The 25,315-nt window shown below is 34.4% G+C and overlaps 1 protein-coding gene across 3 annotated transcripts in view; it reads right to left on the reverse strand.

Annotated features, from left to right (window-relative positions):
• The window catches only part of klar (klarsicht), a 246,236-nt gene that overhangs the window by 11,257 nt on the left and 209,664 nt on the right, over positions 1 to 25,315 (reverse strand). For all 3 annotated transcript variants that reach the window (XM_077445079.1, XM_077445078.1, XM_077445080.1), the window contains exons 11-19: positions 11,818 to 11,952; positions 11,393 to 11,645; positions 9,438 to 10,174; positions 9,184 to 9,366; positions 8,250 to 8,555; positions 7,868 to 8,166; positions 7,459 to 7,792; positions 6,459 to 7,385; positions 4,470 to 4,584 (exon numbers count right to left, since the gene is read on the reverse strand). In XM_077445079.1, coding sequence (XP_077301205.1) covers positions 4,470 to 4,584; positions 6,459 to 7,385; positions 7,459 to 7,792; positions 7,868 to 8,166; positions 8,250 to 8,555; positions 9,184 to 9,366; positions 9,438 to 10,174; positions 11,393 to 11,645; positions 11,818 to 11,952 — 3,289 coding nt within the window. The remainder of the gene's footprint in view (positions 1 to 4,469; positions 4,585 to 6,458; positions 7,386 to 7,458; positions 7,793 to 7,867; positions 8,167 to 8,249; positions 8,556 to 9,183; positions 9,367 to 9,437; positions 10,175 to 11,392; positions 11,646 to 11,817; positions 11,953 to 25,315) is intronic.

A 25,315-nucleotide genomic window follows, 5' to 3' on the forward strand; every position in this document is an offset into this window, starting at 1 on the left:
AGTGGCGGCTCGTGAGAGTTCACAGTGAAGGGGCGTAGAGATTAAGGGCGAAAACACTCAGCGGTGCACGTGGCACGTGTTTTTTTTTTAGATACTTTTAAACATGGGAAAAAAATGGGCCATGCCTTGCACATATTCATGGAACGCCCAGAACGCCCGCCCAAAAATGACCCTCTGGGGTGTTTTCGGTAAAATTGTATCCTTGTATTTATTCTTGCTTGACAGTGATCGATAACGGTGTATCCCATATTTGAAGAACTGTAGAAGACCACCCACAGCGGGGAGACATGCACACGATGTGCCGTTCATCGATGTGTGTTTTCGCCCAAATTGGGCTGAAGTATCTCGTTGATGGTACCGGTGACCAAATTCAAACAAAAATAGCATGCATGTGCACTATACTGGGAGGGCTACAGCCACTGCCCATATGGGTATAAAAAATAGCATGTATATGGACTGGTTCGGTGATTACTGGTCACAAATTACTCGTCACAAAGTCACTAAAACTCTATAACGGAACATCTGGCAGCCGAAAAGTCCATCATACTAACGATAACTATCATAGTAACGAGAACTTGAGTGCCAAATATTGTGTATTCGCGATTTTCATGGCAAAAATTGTCTTTGTGACCACCCCAATGTGACGAATAGTCCAATTACCATATGGAGTATACTGGGAGGCTGCAGCCTGCAGCCCATATGAATGAGCCGCCACTGCTTGATATACATATGTAATAGTACTATAATTATATTTCTTGGTCATTCATAGAAATGTACTTTTAATACATATGTAATATGAATTGTTATATCTGAATAATATATGTATGTAGAAGAATAGAATTGAAGTATTTTTAAATCCCATTAATGTGCTCAGGGAAGGCAAATTAATAGAAAATATATTACGGATAAGAAAGTAATAAAGACTTATTCTATATATTACAACAAATTCAAACAAATTATTTTGAAAATATGTGGATTCAAATTACATACCAGTGCGATGAAGTGTTATTTTCTATTGAATTCGAAATTATTATCCTTATAAAGGAGCAAAAGTCGTCAAAAGTGAAATTTAAGATATAGTGGCTTTCTAGATGGAAAATCTTCATGGTATGTTTATAAGCAGAGATGAGAGAAAATATATTAATGTGAGTGGATAATCAATCAATTTACACCGCAAAAGCGGTTCTACGGCTGTAAACGCATCCTGTTTTATTAAACAGCAACGATTAAACCTTAAGATAGAGAAAACACGTTAATTAACCTATAATAATAAAGATAACAACGATAAAACAAGACGGATCATTTTAAATTAAACAGAAAAATGAAAAAAAAATCTATATAAAGAAAGCGGTTTCCGGCATAGAACAGGTTAAAAAGTCAAATGGAATATTAAAACAATTCGATTGAAATGCGATGCTGATTTCTATAGCAGTTTCATATACATTTTCTAATTTTGCATTTCATTGTTTATTACTTTTTAGCCTATTGACCAACATAAATCAAATCCAATACAATAACAACAGAAGCAATCTGCGAGTAAATTCTGCATTAATCTATTAACAATCTATATTATGACGTTAGCTATTATAATACGTACATTTAAGACACAAATTTCACTTTCGATCAAGCTATTGTTGGCAAACTTTTCGCTTTTGCGTCGTCACGATAGTCACGCGAAGATATTTATCAACGAAAAACAAAAAAGAAGGAAAAACCAACAAAAACAGATATGGAAAAAGAAACCTTTTAAATGCCACGAATCGTTCACCGAATGCAAAAATTCGCTTTCACAAAAAGGCAGCCAGACATCAAAGCAGCCAAGATCAATCAAGATCTTATATAAAAAAAAAAAAAACAAGGAAAAAAATGACTTCAATCGAGGTTCCAAAACCGAAATGGTTAAACTTTTTCATCGGTAAGTTAAGCTTACTTTATTTGAATTCGTTGCATTGAGGAAAGCGGAAACGCGACAAACATAAAAGGATTTTATGAACCGTTACAGTCAGTCTACATCGAAGCTTTGTGTCATAAATATATATGAACTGACGTTGCCAAGACATATAAAAATAATAAAAAGTAGACTGCAAAGCCATTTGATACGTGTAGGATGCTCGGTCAACCTGTGAAACAGATAGCGTGCAAATATATCGATTGTCTCATCATCTTCGCAGCGGATGACGCAAGAAACGCGGACGTAAATAAACCGACGGTTCTAAAACTTTTAGTTAAATGAAAAACGTCAACGTAAAACGTACGACATTTTAATTGACGTTTGACATTGAAACCAAAGGCTGCATAAATAAAAACTACATACATAAAAGTGAACTTCAGCTGTTTTTGTTGAATTTATGATGCGTTCCAACGTTCATTTTGTAAAGATTGTAGAGGTAATAGAAAACGATTCAATAAAAAATAATTATCGAAACAAATGTCAAGTATTAAATATTAGGCACAGAGGTAATGAGTGTCAACATTTTGATAAAAGCTGAAAACGAAAACAAGGTTATCACTACGTTTCTTCTTTTTCATGTTTTATAATTGTATATGTATGTATGTGAAACATTTTAGATTAAAAACCTGCTGTTATTATAGCATAGAAACCACATGTTGATGCGTGTTTGATATCGATGGTCAGTTATTTCGATTTATTTGCCGTTGTTTATAAATAAAATAGAGATTAAACGAGTGACCGTGACCGCACCGAATGTTAAAAAGTCGAAAATGTTCGTTTACCATGCATACATATGAAAAACGGTTAGTATATATATGTATCAGTGGCGTGCGGTAAAAAACTCTCTCCCGCCGTCGTACATCCTCACTTAATTTGCGTGAGCAGGATACAACAGGAACAAGAGGAACAGGCTTTTCCTCCCGAACCCTGCGCGCGCACATTAAACAAGACTGTATGACAAAAAGAGAGATAATTTCACCGCATGCCAATGATATATATTATATATACATAGTACGTTTACCATGTACACTTTTTTTTTAATCTTTCGACTTAAGATCCTTTGATTTTCGATCTTTGCCTTCCGATATTTGCGTTTTCGGGCTTTTCACTTTCGGTCCCGTGAGGTAGACCCAGATTAAACATGTGGCAAAAGGAAGAATCATAATATTGAATATGTTTTTTCGATATTCGAACTTGTTTCTGTAAAATTTACTTAATTTAAATAAGTATGAGCAAATCAAGGGTCAATATTAAATTCTTATATCCGCATATACAAAAGTGTTTATGATGTCATCCTTATATATAAAGATGAAACCGGTTGCGTGTGGACGAGCCCAAACTTTCGAGATCAGATATTACAAATGAATTATCGCATATAATACACAATATATGTAATTAAATTGCACTTATCATAGCCACAACCTTGGGTATATTTCAATGGCATACGAAAATTCTCAGGTTTTTCAAGGTTGAAAAAAATAGAATACATCAAATCAATTGAACTGAATCGTTCTAAAAACGTTGTATATAAAACGTTGGAGGAAAAACACACTGCACAAACTTTCTCATCGTTTGCCAAAAAGTTAATAATGGATTTGGGTCGAATTACTGGCGAGAGAGCATAGCATTATCAAAGAGGCGAAAAAATACCAAAAGCTTGGCACTGATATCGATCGACTTAAATTCTCACAGCACAGTTATTAGCGCCATATGTAAATTATTAAATATGAAATGATAAACGGGACGCCACTGCGTCTACGGGTGAAAGATAAATCACAGAATAACACATTGAAACCTACGCAAAATTAAAAAAAAATAATGGAATAATTATAATTCGAACACTCACCCACATCATCTGTTTGAGTCGAACCAACAACAGACATTTTATTTTATTGCGCAGCACTTATTCCAATTTCAAAACATTAAATTACTACATATGAAAGTTCAGTGAACTGTTTTTCATTCGCCAATTTTGCTCTTCGATCGTATGGAATTTTGCAATGATTATATGCAACGAAATGTGCATCCTCACTTCACTTCAAATATGCTTCCATTTATTTAAAATGAAAAATGTGTATACATTCATCAAAATCGAAAATGTATAGCTTTCTAATATTTAAAATGAAATTTACGAAACAAAGTTTGAGAATTTTGAGTATAAGAAACAAACACGAGCGAACAGCAGCAAAGCAGACAAGCTACTGACGCAGGTGTACGAAACAACACGTAGCGAGTCCACTTAATGTAAACCAACCATCGGCAGTCGAAACACAAATTGTGTATAAATAAGTCATCAAAAAAATAGAATAGCTAACGGAGATCTTGTCTATAATTAAAACGGTGCATCTTTGTTAACAAAAAATATAAAAAACCGGTCCATTCGATAACTTGTTCGATGAATTACGTGCGATACAGTTCAAAGATAAACAATTTCTGAGGTCAAGTTTAAAAACATTGATCTGTGTACGTGATAAAGCACACACTTGAACGTTTAACCCTATAAATATGGTGAACTGACCTTTGATTTCCCTTGTTTGGGGTGTTGAAAGTACGCTAGATTCTCCTTGAGATGCTCTGGACAAGACAGCTTCCAAGCATCGAATGTTTTCTCGGCAGGTGGTCACAATTTCATTCTAAGAAAACGGATTAAGTGCGTTGTTAAGATGGTTAAATATAGGCTATTTAAGTGTATGGATGTTTTAATTCCTTCACTGACTTTTCAACGGTGATGTGTATCGATAAGTTAAAAGTAAGCTATCGGTGAGAGGTGTGAGAGGTTTGTACTGATTAAATATTGTGAAGGTGTCAGTGAAAGAGTTAATTGAATATTATATAATATATTATATATATATATACAGGATTTATCATCATATTTCCAAAATTAAAAAGTAAAACCCAATGATAAATATTAGAAAAATATGTATCTAATAGTAAAGATAGCTATTAGTGATGATTTTTCATTGAAAACCAACTGTCATTTACTTTCTAATATTTATTACGTGCACAATTATCGTACATATAATAATTACATGAAAAAAGCATGCTAGTGTGATTCATTACAATATTTAAATTCATCGACGTTGAATTAGTGCAATTAAAGTGATATAATATTACAATGTGAAAAAGTGAATAATTATATTTTTTATTTGTGATAACATGATTTTGGTAATAATAATGTAACAAAAAATAAATAACTACCTTCAATTATGAGAGTAACATCTTCAGGTTTTGTTTACGAGTTTCACGTACATATTTTGGAAAATTTATTGTGTGTGTATGTGTGTGTGTATATTTTTGTGTGTCAAATGAAATTGCAATGCAAGATGTGGTGAAAATAAAACAATTAACTATGGTGTTTTAAATTTTGAAACTCAACCAAACCAAAAATATTATAAAAAAAACTTTCTGTGACTAAATAAAATGAAAACAATGCAAAATTGAAACATCACACTTTCACAATAAAAAAATTATAAAAAAAAACAACAAAAAACACAATACTCAGACAGCTTGGGTGTTCTTTCATGGTTTTAATTGTAAAATAAGAAAGGATGAGAAAAAACACAGCACCATAAAATGCTAGATACAAAAATACAATATGCATGTATAAACCATTGAATAAATTTTGAATAACTCGTTTTATAAATATTATTATATACTTCAAACAAAAATATATATTTATTAGATTGATTATTTACAAAAAAAAAAAAAAAAAACGCAATTTTTTAGACCGAAAAATGTTGCAAAATCATCTGGCATTGCATAGAGCTGTTTTAAATAATAGACTGCATTCTGAATCAATAACGGTTTTATTCTACAGCATGCCAATGTACAAATTATCACGTATAATAAAAAAACTTCGTAAATTAAGTCAGAAAAACACTGGGTTAAAAATATAGTATCTTCACAGGTGGTAATAATAATTTCTAAAAAAACACTTTTAAAAAAGATTTCTTACACCTAACCCTTAATTAAAAGGCACTGTTACTTTACATAAACTACAGTTTATATCACAATGTTAAAAAATAAAAAATAAATATTATTAGAGAGGGAGGGGGGGAGAAAAAAAATACTAATAAAACCTATACATGTTACTTAAAAATGAAGGTTATTAGTCTTTTTTCGTATTTTACAAAAGAGCACCCTTACTGATCCAAATAATTGGACGAGCTGCCATTACATACTAAACATGTTAATACCAAAAGTTAATTTTTTAAAAACACAACTCAAAACAATAATTATAATTATAATAAAAGCACACATCTGTGTTGTAAAGTTCACAGATTAAAAATATTAAAACAGATCAATACTTGTAAGAATTCAAACAGACAAACACTACAACCGAGAAGATTGCAATGGCAAGACAAAATTTAGCGGTAAAACATGCTCGACTATCCCCATCTTTATCAGACTTCTTTTTGTTACCTTTCTCGTCTGACAAATCGGGGTTGCATTCATTAAGGGGTAAGTCGTCTCTTAAAGCTATTTCTGATTTAAAATGATTTCTTACGTAGTCATTCGGCTGGAGGAGATCCATCGCAACGTCCTCTTTAGATAAAACCAATTCGGTGGCTTCCAACTGAGAACGAGATCTTTCGATGAGATGTTGCACGTCGTCGATGTCCGAATCCGAATCCAATGCCTTCCCGTCGATATTAGAACCGGACATGGATAAAAGTATTCCCGAAGAGCCTTTTCGTCTCGGCAACGAGTGAGATTTTCCATCGTTTCCACCGTCGGAACTGTCATCCAGGTGGCTATTTGAGAACCTCTTACGTCTGATCGGCGAATCGACAATGGTAGAGTTCAAATTATTCGACGAGTCGTGCAATGCTAATTCCACAGACAACGGAATCTTATTTTCAAACGACTGTTTCCTCGACTTCTTATTCATCGAGTCCGTATCGGCTTTGTTACAATTTTGCTGTTTGACGTATTGATACTCCAAAGATGAATTATTAGCATCACTATTTGTCGAATTTGAAGATGTGTATCTTCTGCGATTGGCGTCACCATCTGATATTGACGATCTTTTATTGTTCCTCAAACTATCATTCAACAGTTTTTTAACTCGCTTTATTTTCTCTGGATTTTCAGGACTGCGTTTGGAACGTTCCAAGCTGTCCATTAAAGATTTCTTTCTTTCGATGCTGGACGATGAGGATTTTTTGCTGCGACGGCCGTACGATCCATAATTGGCAGTGTCCGCTCCTTTGCCTAAAGAGTTTTTGATGCCGTTTTCAGTCGGAGAATAATTGGGTGCACGCAATCTCCTTCGGTTCATCAGAGGACTAGGTTCGTGATCAGGATGGGCAGATAAACTCGAACAGCAATCGGATTGAGAATCGAAAAAGGCACGATAGTCGTCACATTCCAACAAACGTCTGGCGGCGTCGGAATCTGGAGCTTCCGAATACGGTTCTGAATTATATTTCTCCTACAAACAAAAACATACATTATTCTCAGTACAATTGAAAAAATGTTCGAAACAAACGAAACAATATTCAAACCTGGTATTCATCCCAGGCTTGTTCTGAAAGCGAGCTGTGTTCTTCAGTACCAGCCGTTTGTACACTTCTATCTACATCGGAATCCCTATCCAAACACAATTCGGCGAGAGTTGATCTGTTAACAGCGTCCATATTTATGAGAGGTAATCTCGGACGAACAGTACCACCTACAGGACCGATTTTAAATGTAGGTTTTTTATCAGTGCCGTCGTTTTCTTGATCCTCGGATGACGCGTTCAATGTTCTATCTGTACTTCTACCGATGCAAAATTGAAGATTGTTCTTTTTCATAGCATCATCGCTGTCGTTATCAGACGTAGATGTGGTATCAAACCTAGTTAGAAGTCATAAAAAATATTGAAATAGTGATCTTAAAGCGTATTGAGTATTAAATGTTGAAAATATCTACCGTTTATTTCTCGACGAAGAAGGATCGCTGGCGGTGCATCTTTCTTGCTTCAGATCTTTTTGATTTAGAGATGATTTTCCAGAAAACGAACAAGATTTTACTAGTTTGTTTGCTTTGCGGAACGATTCCAAATGAGCTTGACCCAATTCTTCAGATTCTAAATCGTTGGAAGTGGCACCCATTTGACGTTTTCTTAATTTTAAACGCTTTCGCCTGAGAGAACACTGCTTAGAGTCGTCGAAGTTTCCAAAACCGTTATTCCAGCCTTCGTTTATTGTAGTAGAGCTTGAAATATTACCCTAAATAAAATAAAAAACAATATTTAGAATGCAAATTTTCAGTTTTTATCAGGTTCGAAAATTAACTCCGAATAAATTCTAACCTGAATTGTTGTTTTTACGCTACTAGTGCTGCCTTGATATTTATATTTTCCAGTTTTTGGTGAATGTCCTCTCATATCACGATGATGTGCAGTTAAAGTATTCAATGCCGATTCTGAGATAGACATTCCAGATGTTCTTCCGTATGCCGCTGAAGTATCTTCACTATCTACTATCGGAGTGTTTAGTGTACTTCCAGATCTAGTTGTTTTAGGCGTTTCTTTATTGGCATAAGAAAGCTGAGAGAGACAAGAAACGGACCAAGGTCTAGTGCTTTGAGAATTACTTCTCCTATTTCTTAAAATAACCTAAAAAAAACAAAACAAATAAATCTATATTTTAAATGTATAACAAACATTTTTATTGTATTTAAACCATGTAGATATAAGGAAAGCTGATTCCTAGCAATATATTTAGGGAGGAAAAAAAGTTATTATTCTAATAGAATGAATACACAGTCCTATTATTAATATATATTTACCATGGTGCCAATATGGGTTCTCCCAAAGGTGACACCTATGGCCAAATTTGTACAAATGTACTTTGTATAAATTTATAACATTATAATTATATTAAAATAATGGTGACAAATGAGGATAGGTTCCTAATTTGTTTGGAATTCTTTCAACAATAAAATCAGATAAATTGACAATCTCTAATAGCAACCGATCAACCTGGAGCATATATATCCAAGGTCTGGCCAGCATCACCGGGCTAGGGACTGAACCCATGAACCATCAGCTGATAGCACTATAAGCTAACCACTGAGGTATGTTGCTGATTATTATGTATGGAATGGTTTAAATAAATGAGATAAATCAGGAAAATATAACATGAAACAGTCTATTGATTGTTTGTTATGTTAATAAGTAGGGTTAGGTTAAATCGCTTATGGTCATGTTATTGAAAGTAAAACACGTTATAAATCATTCTAACCTTTGTGTGTTCAGGTGTGCTGTGATTAGTAGGCGTTTCAACGTTGATGCTATGTTCTTGAGATGAAGCTACATTACGATACGTTGCAACGCTCGGTGACAAGTCTTCAGATGTTACGGAGACTCTATCGGGTTCACTGTCACCAGTGGTATACTCACCGGAAGCATCACAACTATCCAAAATCTGAAAAGTACAAACATTTTTAATAATAATATTTATATTAGCAGTATGTGACAAAGTAACGATATATGTACCATCTGCGTAGTGTCGCTGTGCTGAAGTTGGAGCCATTCTTTAATGCGGGATATTTTATTTTGACTATGAACACGACCGTCGTTACTGAATTCTAAAGGTTTAAAATTCCTAGGCACTTTAGACTTTTTCGCTGAATTTTTAGTCATCGATGCTGCATTCATCTGTTGCACTTTCCTCAACACCATAACTTCAGCTTCGTTCAAAAGACGCTTGATGCTTTCCTTGCTGCACAGCGGTTGATGAGTGATATGTTCGATGGGTTTCACAACGACATCTTGAGATTCAATAAGTTTCTGATCCATCGTGATATTCTTTTCATTCAGCACATCATCCGTTTCATACTTGGCCATATTCGAATTGTCAAAATCAAGCTTGATCCGCGCGTTTTGTTTGTTTTTGGATAAATCATCGTTAGGCAGTTCCGATTGTTGTTCGAAGGAGGACGTCATGATGTCGGAGTTTTCAGGTGAGCCATTCTTGGGGCACACGGTGTAAGTCCACTCCTCCTCGGATGTCTCCTCTTGAGATTTATCCTCGGTGCCAGAAGCGCCCGAAACCATCTGCCTGTCGGAATCCGTATCGTGATGTTTAAAATAAAATGTGGCACAATTTTTGGACTTCCTATTGGAACGATTGAATTTCGACAGATCTACAGGTTTCTTCGGCCTTTTGATCACAGTTACGGGCACTGTTTGATCATCATCGTACATCGAGGTGTTAAGTGCAGAATCAACATCTGAAAATATTACACAATTATTACATACACGTTATCTAGGTACTGAGCAGAAAGGCAAATATATTCTAATTCAGATCCGTAAGAAAAAAACCAAAGTTTGAAAAAATACTTTTTATTACCGAGTCTACTTGAATATGTCGCGATAACATTACTTTGACACTTAAAGTGCCCTCGGCTTTAAATTGTCAATTATAGACAGCAAATTTGAGCCCAGCTGATAGGCAATCACATTTTTTAATCAAATATGACCCTATTATTACTGTAAAGCGCCACTGTATCGATTATGTATACATATTACAGTTGAAGTTGTAATATATTTTGTCTGATTGGAATATATTCCATCTAACCCAGGGTCAACTACCGTTATAGTTTATTTTCAGTTGTAATATATTTGACTAGTTGGAATATACTCAGTCGAAACCACATAAGTTGATTCATATGGCGAATTATATTCCAAATGGTCAAAATATATTACAACTGAAAATACAGTTCAACTATGAGTTGGTACCAGGTTAGATGGAGAGATTAGGTTTTCGTGAAAACATCACTTAAATAGTAAATTGGGTTGGAAAGTCAGATTTTTGTTTTGAACACATTCTTAGAGTTATCGTAATACGGTACTAATTACCTTTATTCGTAATAATTAGCAAATATTAACGCAATATTTAATTATAAAGCATTAGTAAAATCATCAGAGCTGTCAAAACTCAACTGTTATATTACAACTGGCGCACATTGTTGAAAGTGTATTTCCGCTTGTAGAGATATAATTTACTAGTTGAATTGCATTCGAATATGAATGACCTAAAACGCCAGTTGTTATATATTACAACTGAAAATACACTTCGACTGTAACATATACACTCATAAATCAACGTAAAATAGAGTGGAAAATTTTTTAATTACATTATTCACTAAATAACAGGCTAGATGTTTGAAAACATTTATCAATAAGGATGCCTTTAGAAAATTTTATATACATACATAACAATATGTACAATCATATAAAACTGAAGGCTCATCTCTTTTATACCTTTTTTCATATGAATTATATGTATGTTCATGTATGTATGCTGACTGAACTTTCAGATACACCATACAATATATAAGATAAACCAGAATATAATCTATCAAATTTCTATACATATTATTCTTTAACATTATCTACAATTTAGCTAAATCAAATTAAAATTGTCATGAAAGAATATAAAGACATACCTAATTCATTAACATGATCAATGTTAGATGGGTCGAGGACGACTTGATCTTCCTTCGAAGGACTGCTAGATATTTTGGCAATAGAAGGCATTTCTAAATTGCTATCAATATTCTTCAAAGAGTCCATCGTTATATCAATGTCATCGTCGACGACAGAACCTTCAGTATCCGCTTCAGAGCCGGCTGACGTATCCTTCAACGAGTAGCATTCCGGCACTAGGCCATCACACTGATCATCATTATCGACGTCATCCTAAAAACACAAAAACAACATTGCAATTAGTACGAGTGATCAACGTCGACTACTTGCAGATGTGTCCCCGCACACAAGAGTCAACATTCCAAATCAAATAACACAATCAAACAGAATGCAGGCCATGCAAATTTATAATCTGTATTAATAATAATCATCGAATTGAACACACCTCAGAATATGAATCTTCGTCGGACGAACGGAATCCATTAACAGACTCGACATAATCCAACGGACCTGACAGACGGGGATGTTTCAAGACCGGACCTTCATCGCTGTCACTTGATTGTAATAATTCAGTAGAGCCCTGAAATACAAATAACATATTTTATTAATTAAAATAATCAACAATTAATTTTTTAATATTAAAAAATATATATACCATAATATTATTATTAGCATAAATGGCAATGATTAGTTTGTTATTATGGTGTGAAATTAATGTATTGTAAAACCAAATTCGATGCATCATGGTGCTTGTGACGTTTTGGCATTGGTCAGTAATAGCAAAGTGGACTTAACCTTATGAAGAACGCGAGGTAAATGGAAGTTTTTGTTACCTGGGTGCGCATTAGAGATTTTTATCTATGCAGGGAAAAGTCTAAGTGCGTCGAAATCACAAAAGGACGATTTATTAATACTATCAGTAATGAATTTTACAATAACATTAAATAAAATGGACGAATGTTGCATTATTAAATACATATTAAAAAGAGGAATTTCAACGCACGTTGACGCGACAATATCATAATAATAAAAAAAAATACTAACTACCGTCAATGTTTATGGCGTTAACACTTTCAGTATTGAATTGTATGATAAGAGTACATTTGTATGCAATGTGCATATGCATACAAGAGGTAATATTATGTATTGTATTGCGAAACGGATAAGATTTGAACACAAAGCTAAGAGGCGTTTTAACCCTTTAGCCGCGTCTCGGTCGATCGGTAGCCGAGCGTCACGTTTTGGCGTCACGTAAACGTGGCCAATTAGCTGGGGCAAGCATCGGCCGGAGCAAAGCATCCTCATCATCATCATCATCATCAGCATGAGGAACAACCTGTAAGTTATGCCGAAACATTCGAATCCCACGAGAAACTGTTGAATAAATTACGCCAAATTTGCAACAGTATTCGTTACAATTACTAGCCTGGAGCAGGAAGTTTATATTCGCAAAGTTTAATCAATTCGATTTATATTATACGTACATGAACGATTCCAACTATGCTTTTCAAATATAGTTAAATCATTCTCACAATATGATTTTGATATAGTTATATAAAGTATGTATAATCGTGGATGTCAATGGTATAAGGTCCGTTTATAATCAAACGCTGCACGTCAATAACTTGGCACAGCACTGCACGGAAAAGACTACTTCTATTCATACTATACAACACGGTCCATTATCGGCAGGTTGATACTTGTTTTGGACAAGTGCAAGGTAAGATCGGCTTACATATACATTACAGAGCGCAAATATAAGGAGCAGTATTGCTTGCATCGTATTATCAAGCCAATATTGTCACAATATGACAAAATTGGTCCAACAAACACAATTGGTCCGAGCTACTCAAATCGTACCAATCCTAGTTTCCTACAATAAGTACTGTTGCGTAAGGGTGGGTGGAGGATCCAAGTAAAAGGCCAACAGTCGTTTCACAGCATTTATTGATGATTCAGGAGATACACGCACTGTCACTGCTCCGTCCAGAATGAATTATATCGCCTACGTACTGCCTTATAAAGGGTAGATCTCTCAGGACGCCTAATCTGTTTACCTGTTATATAGTCACGTATTCGGATATGTATTTCCAAGACATTGGGACTTCCCGTACCGATTCTGAGAAATAACTAATAACGGTCATTGTTTAGCCTAAATGCACTTAGAGTCCAGATATAATCTTTGGAAGTAAGTGCATGCATTTAGTTAACCGATAACAGATATCCGTTGGTCTAAGTACAATTCGCTCAATCCACGGCGTACGTAACAGTACTTTATCATACTGCTATATAGTTTCACTATAGTTTACAAAATACATAAAATACTATTTAAGATAATTAATCAACGTCAACAGCTCAGCACAGCATTAAAAGGAAAATACTTATTTTGTTCATACTACACAGCATCGCCTGTTTACGGTACGTTCCGACTTGTTTTGGCCGAGAGCAACTCAAAATCGGCTTACATATATATTACAAAGCGCGACAATACGGCGCAATATTGCTTGCATCGTATCATCGAGTCAAATTGCCACAATATGACATTTACGAAAATATTCATACGCACATGGCAGCACTTTCGTTAGTGTGGGTGCACTTGCCAATATGTCGTACGTCATTAGTGAATATTTCCACAGCCAATGAAAACCGGTTCTGCTTGATACGTTTCGATGACATGTATATTATGAATATATCGCGTCGGTTTCTTCTGTTTCGGTGCGTTATTTACATATGGATGTGTCTATATGTATATACATAGGTAGATTGTACTAAAGAATATTTTTTGTACTGCTGTTTACGTGCAGTTGCGGGTTGAGCTGTGCTGGTATAAAATAAGCTATAATTTTACCCTAACTTTTGAATACTGAAAGATTGAAATAGGATATCTTAAGAAACCCTTTTAAATGTAAACCATTGATGTTGAAGAAAAAAATGCATTTAAAACCTTTCAGATGTATAAGTGCCACTTGTTGATAAGATTTTATCTGAGTGTTCCGTAAACTTGTCGAGATTAGAGTGGAAGAGAAATGTATTATAAAGCATTTTGCAATATATAATATATACATATTTTAAATTAAATAAAATTTTCTAAATTTAATCAAAGCTGTGTGGTCTCAAATGAAAACACAATTAAATTAGGGGGTTGAAAAATATTTATATGATACTCTGCACACAAGGGGTGCAATAAAGTCGCCATAAATATTTTCCACGATATACATACCTAATCCAATTAAAAATATTGAGTATATTGTACAAAGGGGGAGAATTCGGGCGTCAGTTATTATTATTTTTATTGAAACTATAACTCAAACGCATGTGATAGTTGTGGGATAAACATGGCTTGCTTACGGGAGGGGTGACCCACATAGAAAAATATGCATATAAATAAATAAAATTCAAATCAAATGACTCACCAAAAGGCAGTCATTTATAACCAGAACACTTTCTCATATGTAAATATAAACTGATAGTTTCCGTTATCGGGTACGTTTTGTTTTCACTCGAACGTTTGTTATGAAACTTTTGACTCAAACGTTTCGATTTTATATTGCTTGTTGTAAAACATATGAAAAATAGTATCGTAAAAAGTTTCCTTGATATCTGATTGCATTGACGAAATTGCATCACTCTAAGTGGGCATTGTGAAGCCCCAGGGGGGGTAAAATCGTCTGTGAGGGTTCCAAAAATATCGGCTTGAGTAAATTTGCAGAAGACATTTGCAAACAAAAAATTTCCTCGTACACACGATCAATAGTCAAAAGTGAGCACGTTTGAGGGTGAATGATGACTTGCATAGGTGACAAAAACAACAAACGAGATAGTTGAAAGTACGTACAATAAATTGAACTTTCGGCCATATTCAATATGTAAATATAAAAGTTATGGAACAACTCTTTATATGAACAAAGATTGCTCTTAAAGATTTGGTGTGACCTTGGATGCATATGCGTGGCATGTGTCATTTTGAATGAGAGCTTATGGACGTGTCGGAGTTCTCGATATAATTGATTAAGTGATGATGTTACAGTCAAAGTGTATTTTCAGTTGAAATACATTCCAACTGGCGTTTTAGGTCATTCATATTCGAATACAATTCAACTAGTAAATTATAACTCCACAAGCGCAAATAAACTTTCAACAATGTGCGCCAGTTGTAATATAACAGTTAAGTGTTGACAGCTCTGATGTATTTACGAATGCTTTGAAATTCAATAATGCGTTAATATTTGCTAGATATTACGAATAAAGGTAATGAGTAACCGTATTACGATAACTCTAAGGATGTGTTCAAAACAAAATTGTGACTTACCAACTCAATTTATTATTCGAGTGACGTTTTCACGAAAACCTAACCTCTCCATCTAACCTTATACCAATTTATAGTAGTACTGTATTTTCAGTTCTAATATATTTTGACCAGTTGGAGTGTAATTCGTCATACGAATCAACTTTCGTGGGTTAAACGGAATATATTCTAACTAGTCAAAATATACTACAACTGAAAATACACTTCAACTACATCGGTAGTTGGTACCAGGTTAGATGGAATATATTCCAACTAGTTAAAATATAATACAACTGGAAGATACACTTCAACTGTAATATTTGTAATATATTGTGACCAATTGGAATGTAATTCGCCACATGAATTAACTTGTGTGGGTTAGACGGAATATATTCCAACTAGTCAAACAATACTACAACTGAAAATACACTTCAACTCTAACGGTAGTTGGTATCAGGTTAGATGGAATATATTCCAACCGGGAGATACACTTCAACTGTAACAATGACATTTTTTTTGCATTTTTATTAAAATAATTTTACGAAAAACTCAAATCATCCATTTTGTATTTATTTTTTGTCCATAGATGGTGTTTGTAAAACTTTAAACGTTAAATATTGTACGTTTCAGAAGAGAAATCGACGCGACTCGCCCGTGAGACGCTGGTGTACAAAGCGAGTTAATGCTTGACTCACAAGTGAGTCGCCGGCGTATAAAACATCTTGGATACACCTACCCACCATTATATGATGTGCAATTGCTTCGCTTTAATAAAGTTTCATTTGGTTTGACATGTTTATAGATTGGTTTAATGCGGCGAAGATTCGAGCAAGACGACAATGTTCCAAAACTTTTACACTAATAGATAACTTTGGTAATTATAGCGAACACTATAATATAATATTTCAGTACAAAAGACAACCGTATATTATACAGCGAAACTTTCTCAATTTTGCAAACAACACACACACACACACACACACAATGGACCATTTAAATGCGTCGGATATTATTGTAACAATGGTCACGTTCTGACCTGTGGAAAGTTGACCTGATAACCCTAATGAAGGGATTAGAAAATTTGGTCGAATAAAAGTACACATGATTAAAAAACAAAACTGGTTAACTACATAAAAAGCAATTTATCACATTTCAAATATACACGTACGTACGAATATTTATGTGATGCTAAACATAAGGGTAGAAACGTGTCGTTTCCTATGATCGATTCTGTACGTCATACGTCAAATACGTTCTCGACCCTTATTCGATAATATTTTATTGGAAGGGGGTGGGGTGTTTTCACGTCTGCGAGATTTTCCACACCATCGAATCCGTATAAATCGCCACGTGTCCTTTGCGGCCGTTTAAGTGCGTATCCTTCCGACGACGTGTGTCCATCGGAAAATGTATCCGGAGGATTCGAATCCTCGACCAAAGCCTAGGGAGAAAGCGGTCGAGAAGGGCTCAATATAAACACAATGTCGCCCTTCAAAATAAAATATAAAAAAAACCGTTGCTATCGTCCCTTCGGGGGAAAATCAATAAATTGCGGGGTGAAGGCAATAAATCCACCCTACCCAATTTATACCCACCTAACTGACAACGTTCACAATCGACGATAATAAAATTACTGAAATTAATATTTGCCCCTTCTTCTTTCCGTTCCATTTTAAAAATTGACTTGATTATATTTTAATTAGACTTAAATCTATAAATACTAATCGAATTCGATGAATAATTTTGGATCAATAAGAAGTCAACAATGCATAACATTTTGGCATTGTTTTTGATGATAGCTCATTGGGAAATTTTTGTCTTCTTGCCGACTCATTCCGCCCATGATTTCAATATTTGCTCTAGTCTTTGTTTTAGTTGATTGATATCAACTTACAAGCAGATACAATTTCATCACCCTACAAGTAATTCAATGTGATTGAAAAGGAAACCATAGAAAAAGTTTCAAGAGGGTATACATTTAATTGCATTTTATGAGAAATCAATTAAAAGACGTATGTATGTATGTAAAGTTCGTTCGCTTATTTCACGGAAGAGACGTATTGGTTGTACGTTGCGTGTGCGTAAATACAAAATTGCAAGAAAAAATGGCGAGGTGATCTCAATATGTATAATTAATACAATCATGTATAACTTTAATATGTATATAAGTTACAGCAATTGACTCACCAGGTGTTACATGAAACTTTTAGATTTCAGAAAATTTGGGATGTCAGTATTTAAAATGGGAAATCCTGTGGAAACCGCATTGCAACGTTGGTATGATTCCCATTTCCATTATAATCCTGGGTACGCATATACATATAAATATATAGAAGACAGAGAATGGATGATGGATCAAACGAACTAGTTTGTGCATGAACTAACTAATTGATTTGTCAATTTGTTACTAGTTTGTTTATACACGAACTATTCGTTTTGTTTTAATTGCTAACAAAAGCTATGTACATTCAAATAGATTCATCAGGTGTCGCATGAAACTTTCATGAAGCAGTCGAAGCTTTTGAGCCGTCAAAACCTTTCAGATGTCAAAATTATTTAAAAGGGAAATCTTATGGAAACCATATTACAACGTTGCTATAATTCCGTTTTCGCTAATATTCAAAATATTACAACCCAGGGTAAGCTTACATATGTACATAGAGGATGGGACAGACGACCATTGGGACAGACGATGGGACAGAGTTATGCCTAATAGTTTTTGTATCAAGAAACTAAGTAGTTCATTGGTCAATTTGTTCTGTAGTGCAAAGGCAACAAACATTTAAGCAATTTCCTGTATGTTTGAGGCAAAGTGTTTAATGTTAATCTGATGTTTAAAAGAAAATGTTGACACATTGTATTTGTAGGTGTATGATTGCACGTAAAACAAGTAAAAAATAGTCAAAATCTCGAGTTCAAATTTTCTCACGAAAAAAAACTCTTATCTATTGACAGTACGCATATATGTAAATATATTATATATTAAGGTACACTAAAGATATACCATAATATCTTGATAATTGACACCAGTGTATGTAGCTATACAAAACGTCATACGTTACACACGAAGAAGGGAAATATTTACTTTCGGAGTTCGCAATTTTTCAAGATAATGTTGGATCTATGTATGCACACCTTTGTAAAATAAAAACCGAATACATATATATACATATAGCAGCAGTCACATAAAACGGAACGCTTAAGCGAAACATATTTTTGCGTGAAATTTCGGTAATCTTATATAAAACCAAAACCGAAAGTCATTTAAATGATAGGTTGTACCATAGTGCATTCGTGTAACACCAAACGTGAAAAAAAAAGGTGATAAAAATGAGTTGGGGAGAAATTTAATGGAGGGCAGATTTTACGACCGTGCGTTGACTTCACGGTTAAATGAAATTTGAAATGAAAATAACACTATACATATACATTTTTAATTTTATTACAGTCACATATTATTATTTACAACTTATAAAAAAGAAATTAATATTTTGTAGCGGCTCCTTTCGATTTTATAACTTCTTTTATTCGGTTTGGCATAGAATCTACTAAAGTTTTTAAATTTTCGATTGGGAGGTCTTCGTACCATATCTTTTCTATTATTTCTTTCAACGATTTAAGAGTAGTAACATTGTTCTTCCTTATCCTGTACTTGATACACATCCATAAATTTTCGATTGGATTTAAATCGGGACTTTTGCCAGGCCATGGTAGTGTCTTTACACCCATTTCTTGTAAATAGTCCCGAACCTAAAAAAAAGTAAAAAAAAAAATTAAGTTTTTTGATTGAAATTTTATAATTTATATTCAATGCTATCAAATAAAATGAATACTCACCAATTTAGCTCAATGACAAGGGGCAGAGTCATCTTGAAAAATTATATCATCGGAATATGAAAGGTGGTTTTCCATCGATGGGACAAAGCTTTCTTCTAAAATTTTTTTCCATCGATGGCACCTTGTAGAAACTCCAATTGTCCAATGTTATGGTACGAAAAGCATCCCCAGACCATTTGACTTGGAGGATGCGTAACAGTTTTAAGGGTACAATTTTCATTATACCTTTCGCCAACTTTCCTTCGGACATACGGAAAACCATCAGGACTATAGAGGTTAAACTTTGATTCGTCGGAAAGTATCACTCGTTGCCAATCTGATGGACTCCAATTTTCATGTGCTCTCGCCCATTCCAATCGATTGTTTTTCATTCTCTTGGTTAGTAGTGGTTTTTTTGCAGCTTTCCGACCGTACAGTCCAGCTTCTCTGAGTCGCCTTCTTACTGTTGAGTCGCTGATTTCCATGGAAAATTGTGAAGATACATCTGTTCTTATTTCTACAGCAGTTTTGAATCGCTGCTGTAAAGATAATCTGGTTATTACACGGTCTTGCCTCTCCGATGTGCATCTTTTCAGTCCGGTCCCCTTCTTACGATCAAAACTTCCAGATTCTCTTTTTTTTTCAGTATTCTCGAAACAGTCGATATAGAACATCCCATTTTCTTGGAAATTGACCGAAAGGAAAATCCTGAACTCGCCAATGTCGCGATTTTTACACTCTTCTGCAATGATAACTGAGCTCGTTTTTTCATGTTGACGTGTTAAAATTCGAATTTGATGCTTTCTCCTCGAAAACCCACACTAAACTGAACTCAAATCTTAGAAAACAATCATATTTAGAATATTTGGTTGTTAAAAACCCTACACATAAAGGGATAATCCTTTAATGGCCTCGAAGTCGTAAAATTCACAAGCGTTCCGTTTTATGTGACTGCTGGTGTATCTACATACATCAGAGTTTGAACCACATATTCTGGGAAGTAAAACCAAGACCTGGCGAACTATCACAGTGTAAACAAGCCTCGATAACGAATACGTTCAAGGTAAAAAATGCATTTAAGCGAAAGTTGTGAAATAAGCAAGTAAATAATCACGATATTCTTTGGAAAAAAAGCAATAATCTACGAACAATTAGTTTTTACTGGTGAAAAAGTCGCAGTGAAAATTTCATAATTACACAAAAAAAAATACCACCATGCATTATTTTCAAATATGGAAACTTATGCTAATGGTCGTAGAGCTTACTATCGATGCATCAAATAAATTACACGTTAGTACATAAGCACACCGCATTAATTACACGTCTCTGGATCTAGATAGAGTTAATGGCGATATCAATTCGAGATTTCACCAGAATCGATTAATTAAATTACCACCAAGTGCTCGGGCGCATGATCAATTCCGCCTTTGAAGTTTCTATTATAGTATATGAAATTCAAATAAGCGCAGAAAGTGCGTTGCGACTACAAAAGATAATGATTTGAATTTAATAAATTCATTACTCGAAGGTAAATATGGCTATAAATCATTGATAATGCACCCCAGGACGGGGCGTCATCCCCAAAAGAACGACACATAAATACATTGAGGGGAGTGGAACAAATTTTGCAAAAAGAAAAATGGCAAATGTATCAGGGCAGGGGTCGTAAAAGTCTAAGGCGTGTTGTAAGAATAAGTCACAAACAAAAGGAGATTTGTTATCTTCAAGTGCAGAATGAGACTAGTAGGGTGTATTGTAAATTTAACCAGCAGCTTGGACTAGTGGTTAATATATTATGCTTTCGAGCGGAGTGGTCACGGTTCGATTCCCACTATTAGCTGTTGGCCAGAACTTGGTTTGTGACTTCAGGTCGATCGTTTCCCAATTATTCTGATTTTCATTGAGACGGTTCCTGTAAATTGGCATCTCCTTTCCAATTTCTCTTGCAAATCTCAAGTTATTCAGCGTCTTGAGGTTCGCCAAGTTATATAATAAAAATGCTGCAAAAATTTCTCCATAGATGTCAGTGTGGATGATGTTTAAATGGATTCGCATTGTATAAAATGCTTGTATTAATCGTATTATATCTGTATTAGTACACTCGTTGCTTTGGAGCGATCTGTAAAGGCTAGTGTATATGTATGTCCGATTGAAATAAAATAAATAAATATATATATGCTTATTATATTGAAGCAATCGGCATTTAATTATAGTTAAGTTTGCATAAACAGCAGTATAGCTCAGTGGTTGCGTTAATGCTAACCGCCAAAAGGTTCCCGGGTTCAAGCCTTGGGTTGACCTCGATTGAAAATAATTAATACCGAGTATTTCTGCAGTGCTGTTGGTCAGACTTGGAAATTTGTGACTCCAAGTCAATCGTTTCTTATGAGAGTTTGCCAATTTAAATGATTTCTTTGTTTGAAACGATTCCTCAACAAATTGGCAAAACCATCCTACCCACTATTTTGCCACTATTTAAATATGATTACAAAATTTATACTATATGTAGGTGTCGCTCAGAGGTAACCCGTAATGACATAATGGGAACATATAAATAAATACAAAATGAAAAACGAGGTTTTAACAGATAGAGCTGGACGCATGAGGGAATCCAGCTGGGAACAACCGTAGGGGGTCGACCGGCTGTGCAGAGAAGGACACTATTTGAATCAGTCAGAGTGCACGTGTGCATGCAAATTTGGGACTTATAACTCACAGGTATCAGTCATTGTCAACAAAGTTGAAAAACATGTAAAAATACGTAAATATATGTAGAGAGAAACGCAGTGGAAAATATATTTTCACTAGTGAAAATGTATCAAACAATGAATTTACTAAGGTTAACACTATAAATTTAACCCTAACGACCCAATCTTAAATGAATAGGGCCAACCCTTACTTAACCTAACCTATCCTAACCCTTAAATAATACCAACCCTAACAATCTAATCTTAAATGAATAAAACCAACCCTGCAAATTATGATTTCACTGAAACGTCAGTGAAAATATAGTTTCACTTAAAATATTGTATAATTTCACTGTGACATACATATGTATATTATTTATATGGACGATGGGAATTGCATTTCTTCCTATCATCTAGAATAAAAAAATATTATTATTATAGCTGATTTTTTAAAATAAAATTCGGTTGCAAAATGGAATACAATCAAATGTATGATTATTTTATTTGCTTTCTAAAATCGGGTCGCTTATCACAATTTGGCAACGTCTGGTACTTGGCGATACTGGATCAAATTAATCATTTACAAGTGTACTTCATATCAAACACCTCGGGAGGCCTGGCCTGCCTTTGAAGTTCAACAACAAAAATTTCTCTCCTATTCAAACAACCTTTTGGAATCGACACCATAGTTGTGTGTACGTATAGAATGAGCTCTATTTAAAAAAAAAACGGTCAACGAATGAATGATTCGGTCATCCTCACGTAGTCCAAGTGCGAGAACCAATCATCGACGATTGGAGAAAGTTAATTACGAAGATTCTTCTCCGATAACAAGTGGAGATGGGACATGAGCGAGATGACTCACACGTTTCGCGCTAATTGGCTGCGATGATGAAACGCACGTATGTATGTATGTATGTATGTAATTTCACGTAGGTTTTGTTAAAAAGCCAAACACATAAATCATATATTGTATTTAGGCGAAAATTACTTCGGATGAGTTTACACAACGAAAGTGAAAAGTTTGAGATAAATCTTTCATTATATTATTATCGATCTCAAATTAGAAAGTGCGGAAGACGAGTAGCGCACGCGTTAAAATAAATGTGAACTTCAGATCGTCTGTTCTTAGAAGAAGTAAGGTTTATTCATTGGATAAATTTAGCTCAACAAGTTCTCGTCTGAGCATTTTGATATAGAATTTCTATGTTTCGAATCGACGTTAAGATTTATTCACAATGTATTCGTGTCACCCAGTTCGAATCAACCCAATAAAGTTTATCTGGTAAAATCAACTATGCATAGTAAATAAATGTGCCCATATACGGTCTGAATTTCTAATTCAAATTCAGCACTGGCGCCAAACAACTGAAATACCATCAGACACCAATTTGGAACGTCTCACGCAACGTCTGCTCTCAGATCGAAGATTATAGGCTCGCATTCTTGAGAGATTCCCGGGCGAAGATTACGAAATAGTTACGAAACTAGTGAAGAAAATAAAAGCAGAACGAAAAATGCACAATATGAAACAAGAAGAAGTATGTAGTAGTAAAAAGGAATTGAAAAATACTGCTGAAGAAAGTGCTGGCGGCGACAAGAATTCAATTCGATACGACTTTCCAAAGGAAATAAAAAACCTGGACAATACGTCCACGTGACCCGAAGTATGTACATCCTGGTCCAGAACACTATTGGTACTTTTAAGCGCAGAGGAAATCACCGTTTAGTGAATCTTTAGAACCCCTCCTCCCGGGAGGATATACATAGCTTCTTGTGAAAGAAGTATTGGAGAGGGGTCTCTTTTAAGGGTGAAGGCATATTGGGGAAGAAAAATATTAGGGTATTCGGTTCACTAGTACGCCTTAGCTTGTGCATATCATCACGGTTATGCTGAGCGCGAACGAAAGTTACGTACATGTTGGAAGTAATGTACGTGGGCAATATGTATGTAATATTGCGCAACAACCAGTCACGAATATTCATCTTCATTGGTTGAATAGATATATTCGAATGATTGAGAAGTACCATCGTGTGAAAAATGTACCCAACTAGACGATACAGTATAATTAAATTTATGTAGGTACAATATGAACTACATACATACATACTATCATCATTCAAATACAAAACATACAATATTGAAAACTTATATAATATAAGAAAAATTCACTAGAAAATTAGATGTGTTAAGAAAGTGGATACGTGAAAATTTTCTGTACTGTAATTCACTTAATGATCATTTCGTATACCTATCATATTGACTAACGATGCGATAAATAGCATTATAAAACCCACATTCACTTTTTATACAGCGAAACAGTAGACAAACAACTAAATAATTTGCAAATGTCATATAAAAGTTTTTACAATGCCATTCATTATACATAAATGGAGAAGACATAGATTTCGTGTCTCGAATATAACATTTAAGAAATGAGCCTCAATTTATCCAATCTATCAAAGAGACATTGACATAATTCATTTTGAAAAGATTTCTATGTTAAGAATGAATAGTAAATAAAAATTTAAAAAAATCGTTTTAATATAAGTAAGTATTACTGATATATCTATAAAGTAATATAAAAAAGCTTTTATAAATCAGCATTGGATAATATACGTTAGTAGTAATCACTTTTGATAGTCGAGATACTGTGGAAGAGAATAGACCACAAGCAAGACCGATAAAAAGATAGCTACATATAATGAGAAGGACCAATTTACCAAAAAACAAGGAGATCTCAGCAATAGATAGATTAAAGATGAATAAAAATAACCAGCAACATAGTGATTAACGTGTAATGCTTTCAACTGAGTCATTGGTTTATTCCTTGGCCAGATCTTGGATATATGTGACTCTAGTTCAATCGTTTCCTATCAGAGTTGTCCAATTTATCTGATGTCATTGAAACGGTTCCACCAAATTGGCAAACCATCTCGACAAATTTACAGCATCTCGAATTTGCTGATATTATATGTAAATATGCAAAATATGAGTATTATCGAATGTCTCTACGGTATAAACATTGTTTATCGATGTTTATTATTGGCCAGGAAAGAGCATTGGGGTGTTTACCTGTTAGGCTTCCTAGTATATGTACATGTATAAAAAAATAAAAACAAACAGTAAACATTTCTCAAATGCACCACTATAT

The sequence above is a fragment of the Arctopsyche grandis genome, chromosome 13 (genome assembly GCF_051622035.1).
Source record: "Arctopsyche grandis isolate Sample6627 chromosome 13, ASM5162203v2, whole genome shotgun sequence".
Classification (NCBI taxonomy): domain Eukaryota; kingdom Metazoa; phylum Arthropoda; class Insecta; order Trichoptera; family Hydropsychidae; genus Arctopsyche; species Arctopsyche grandis.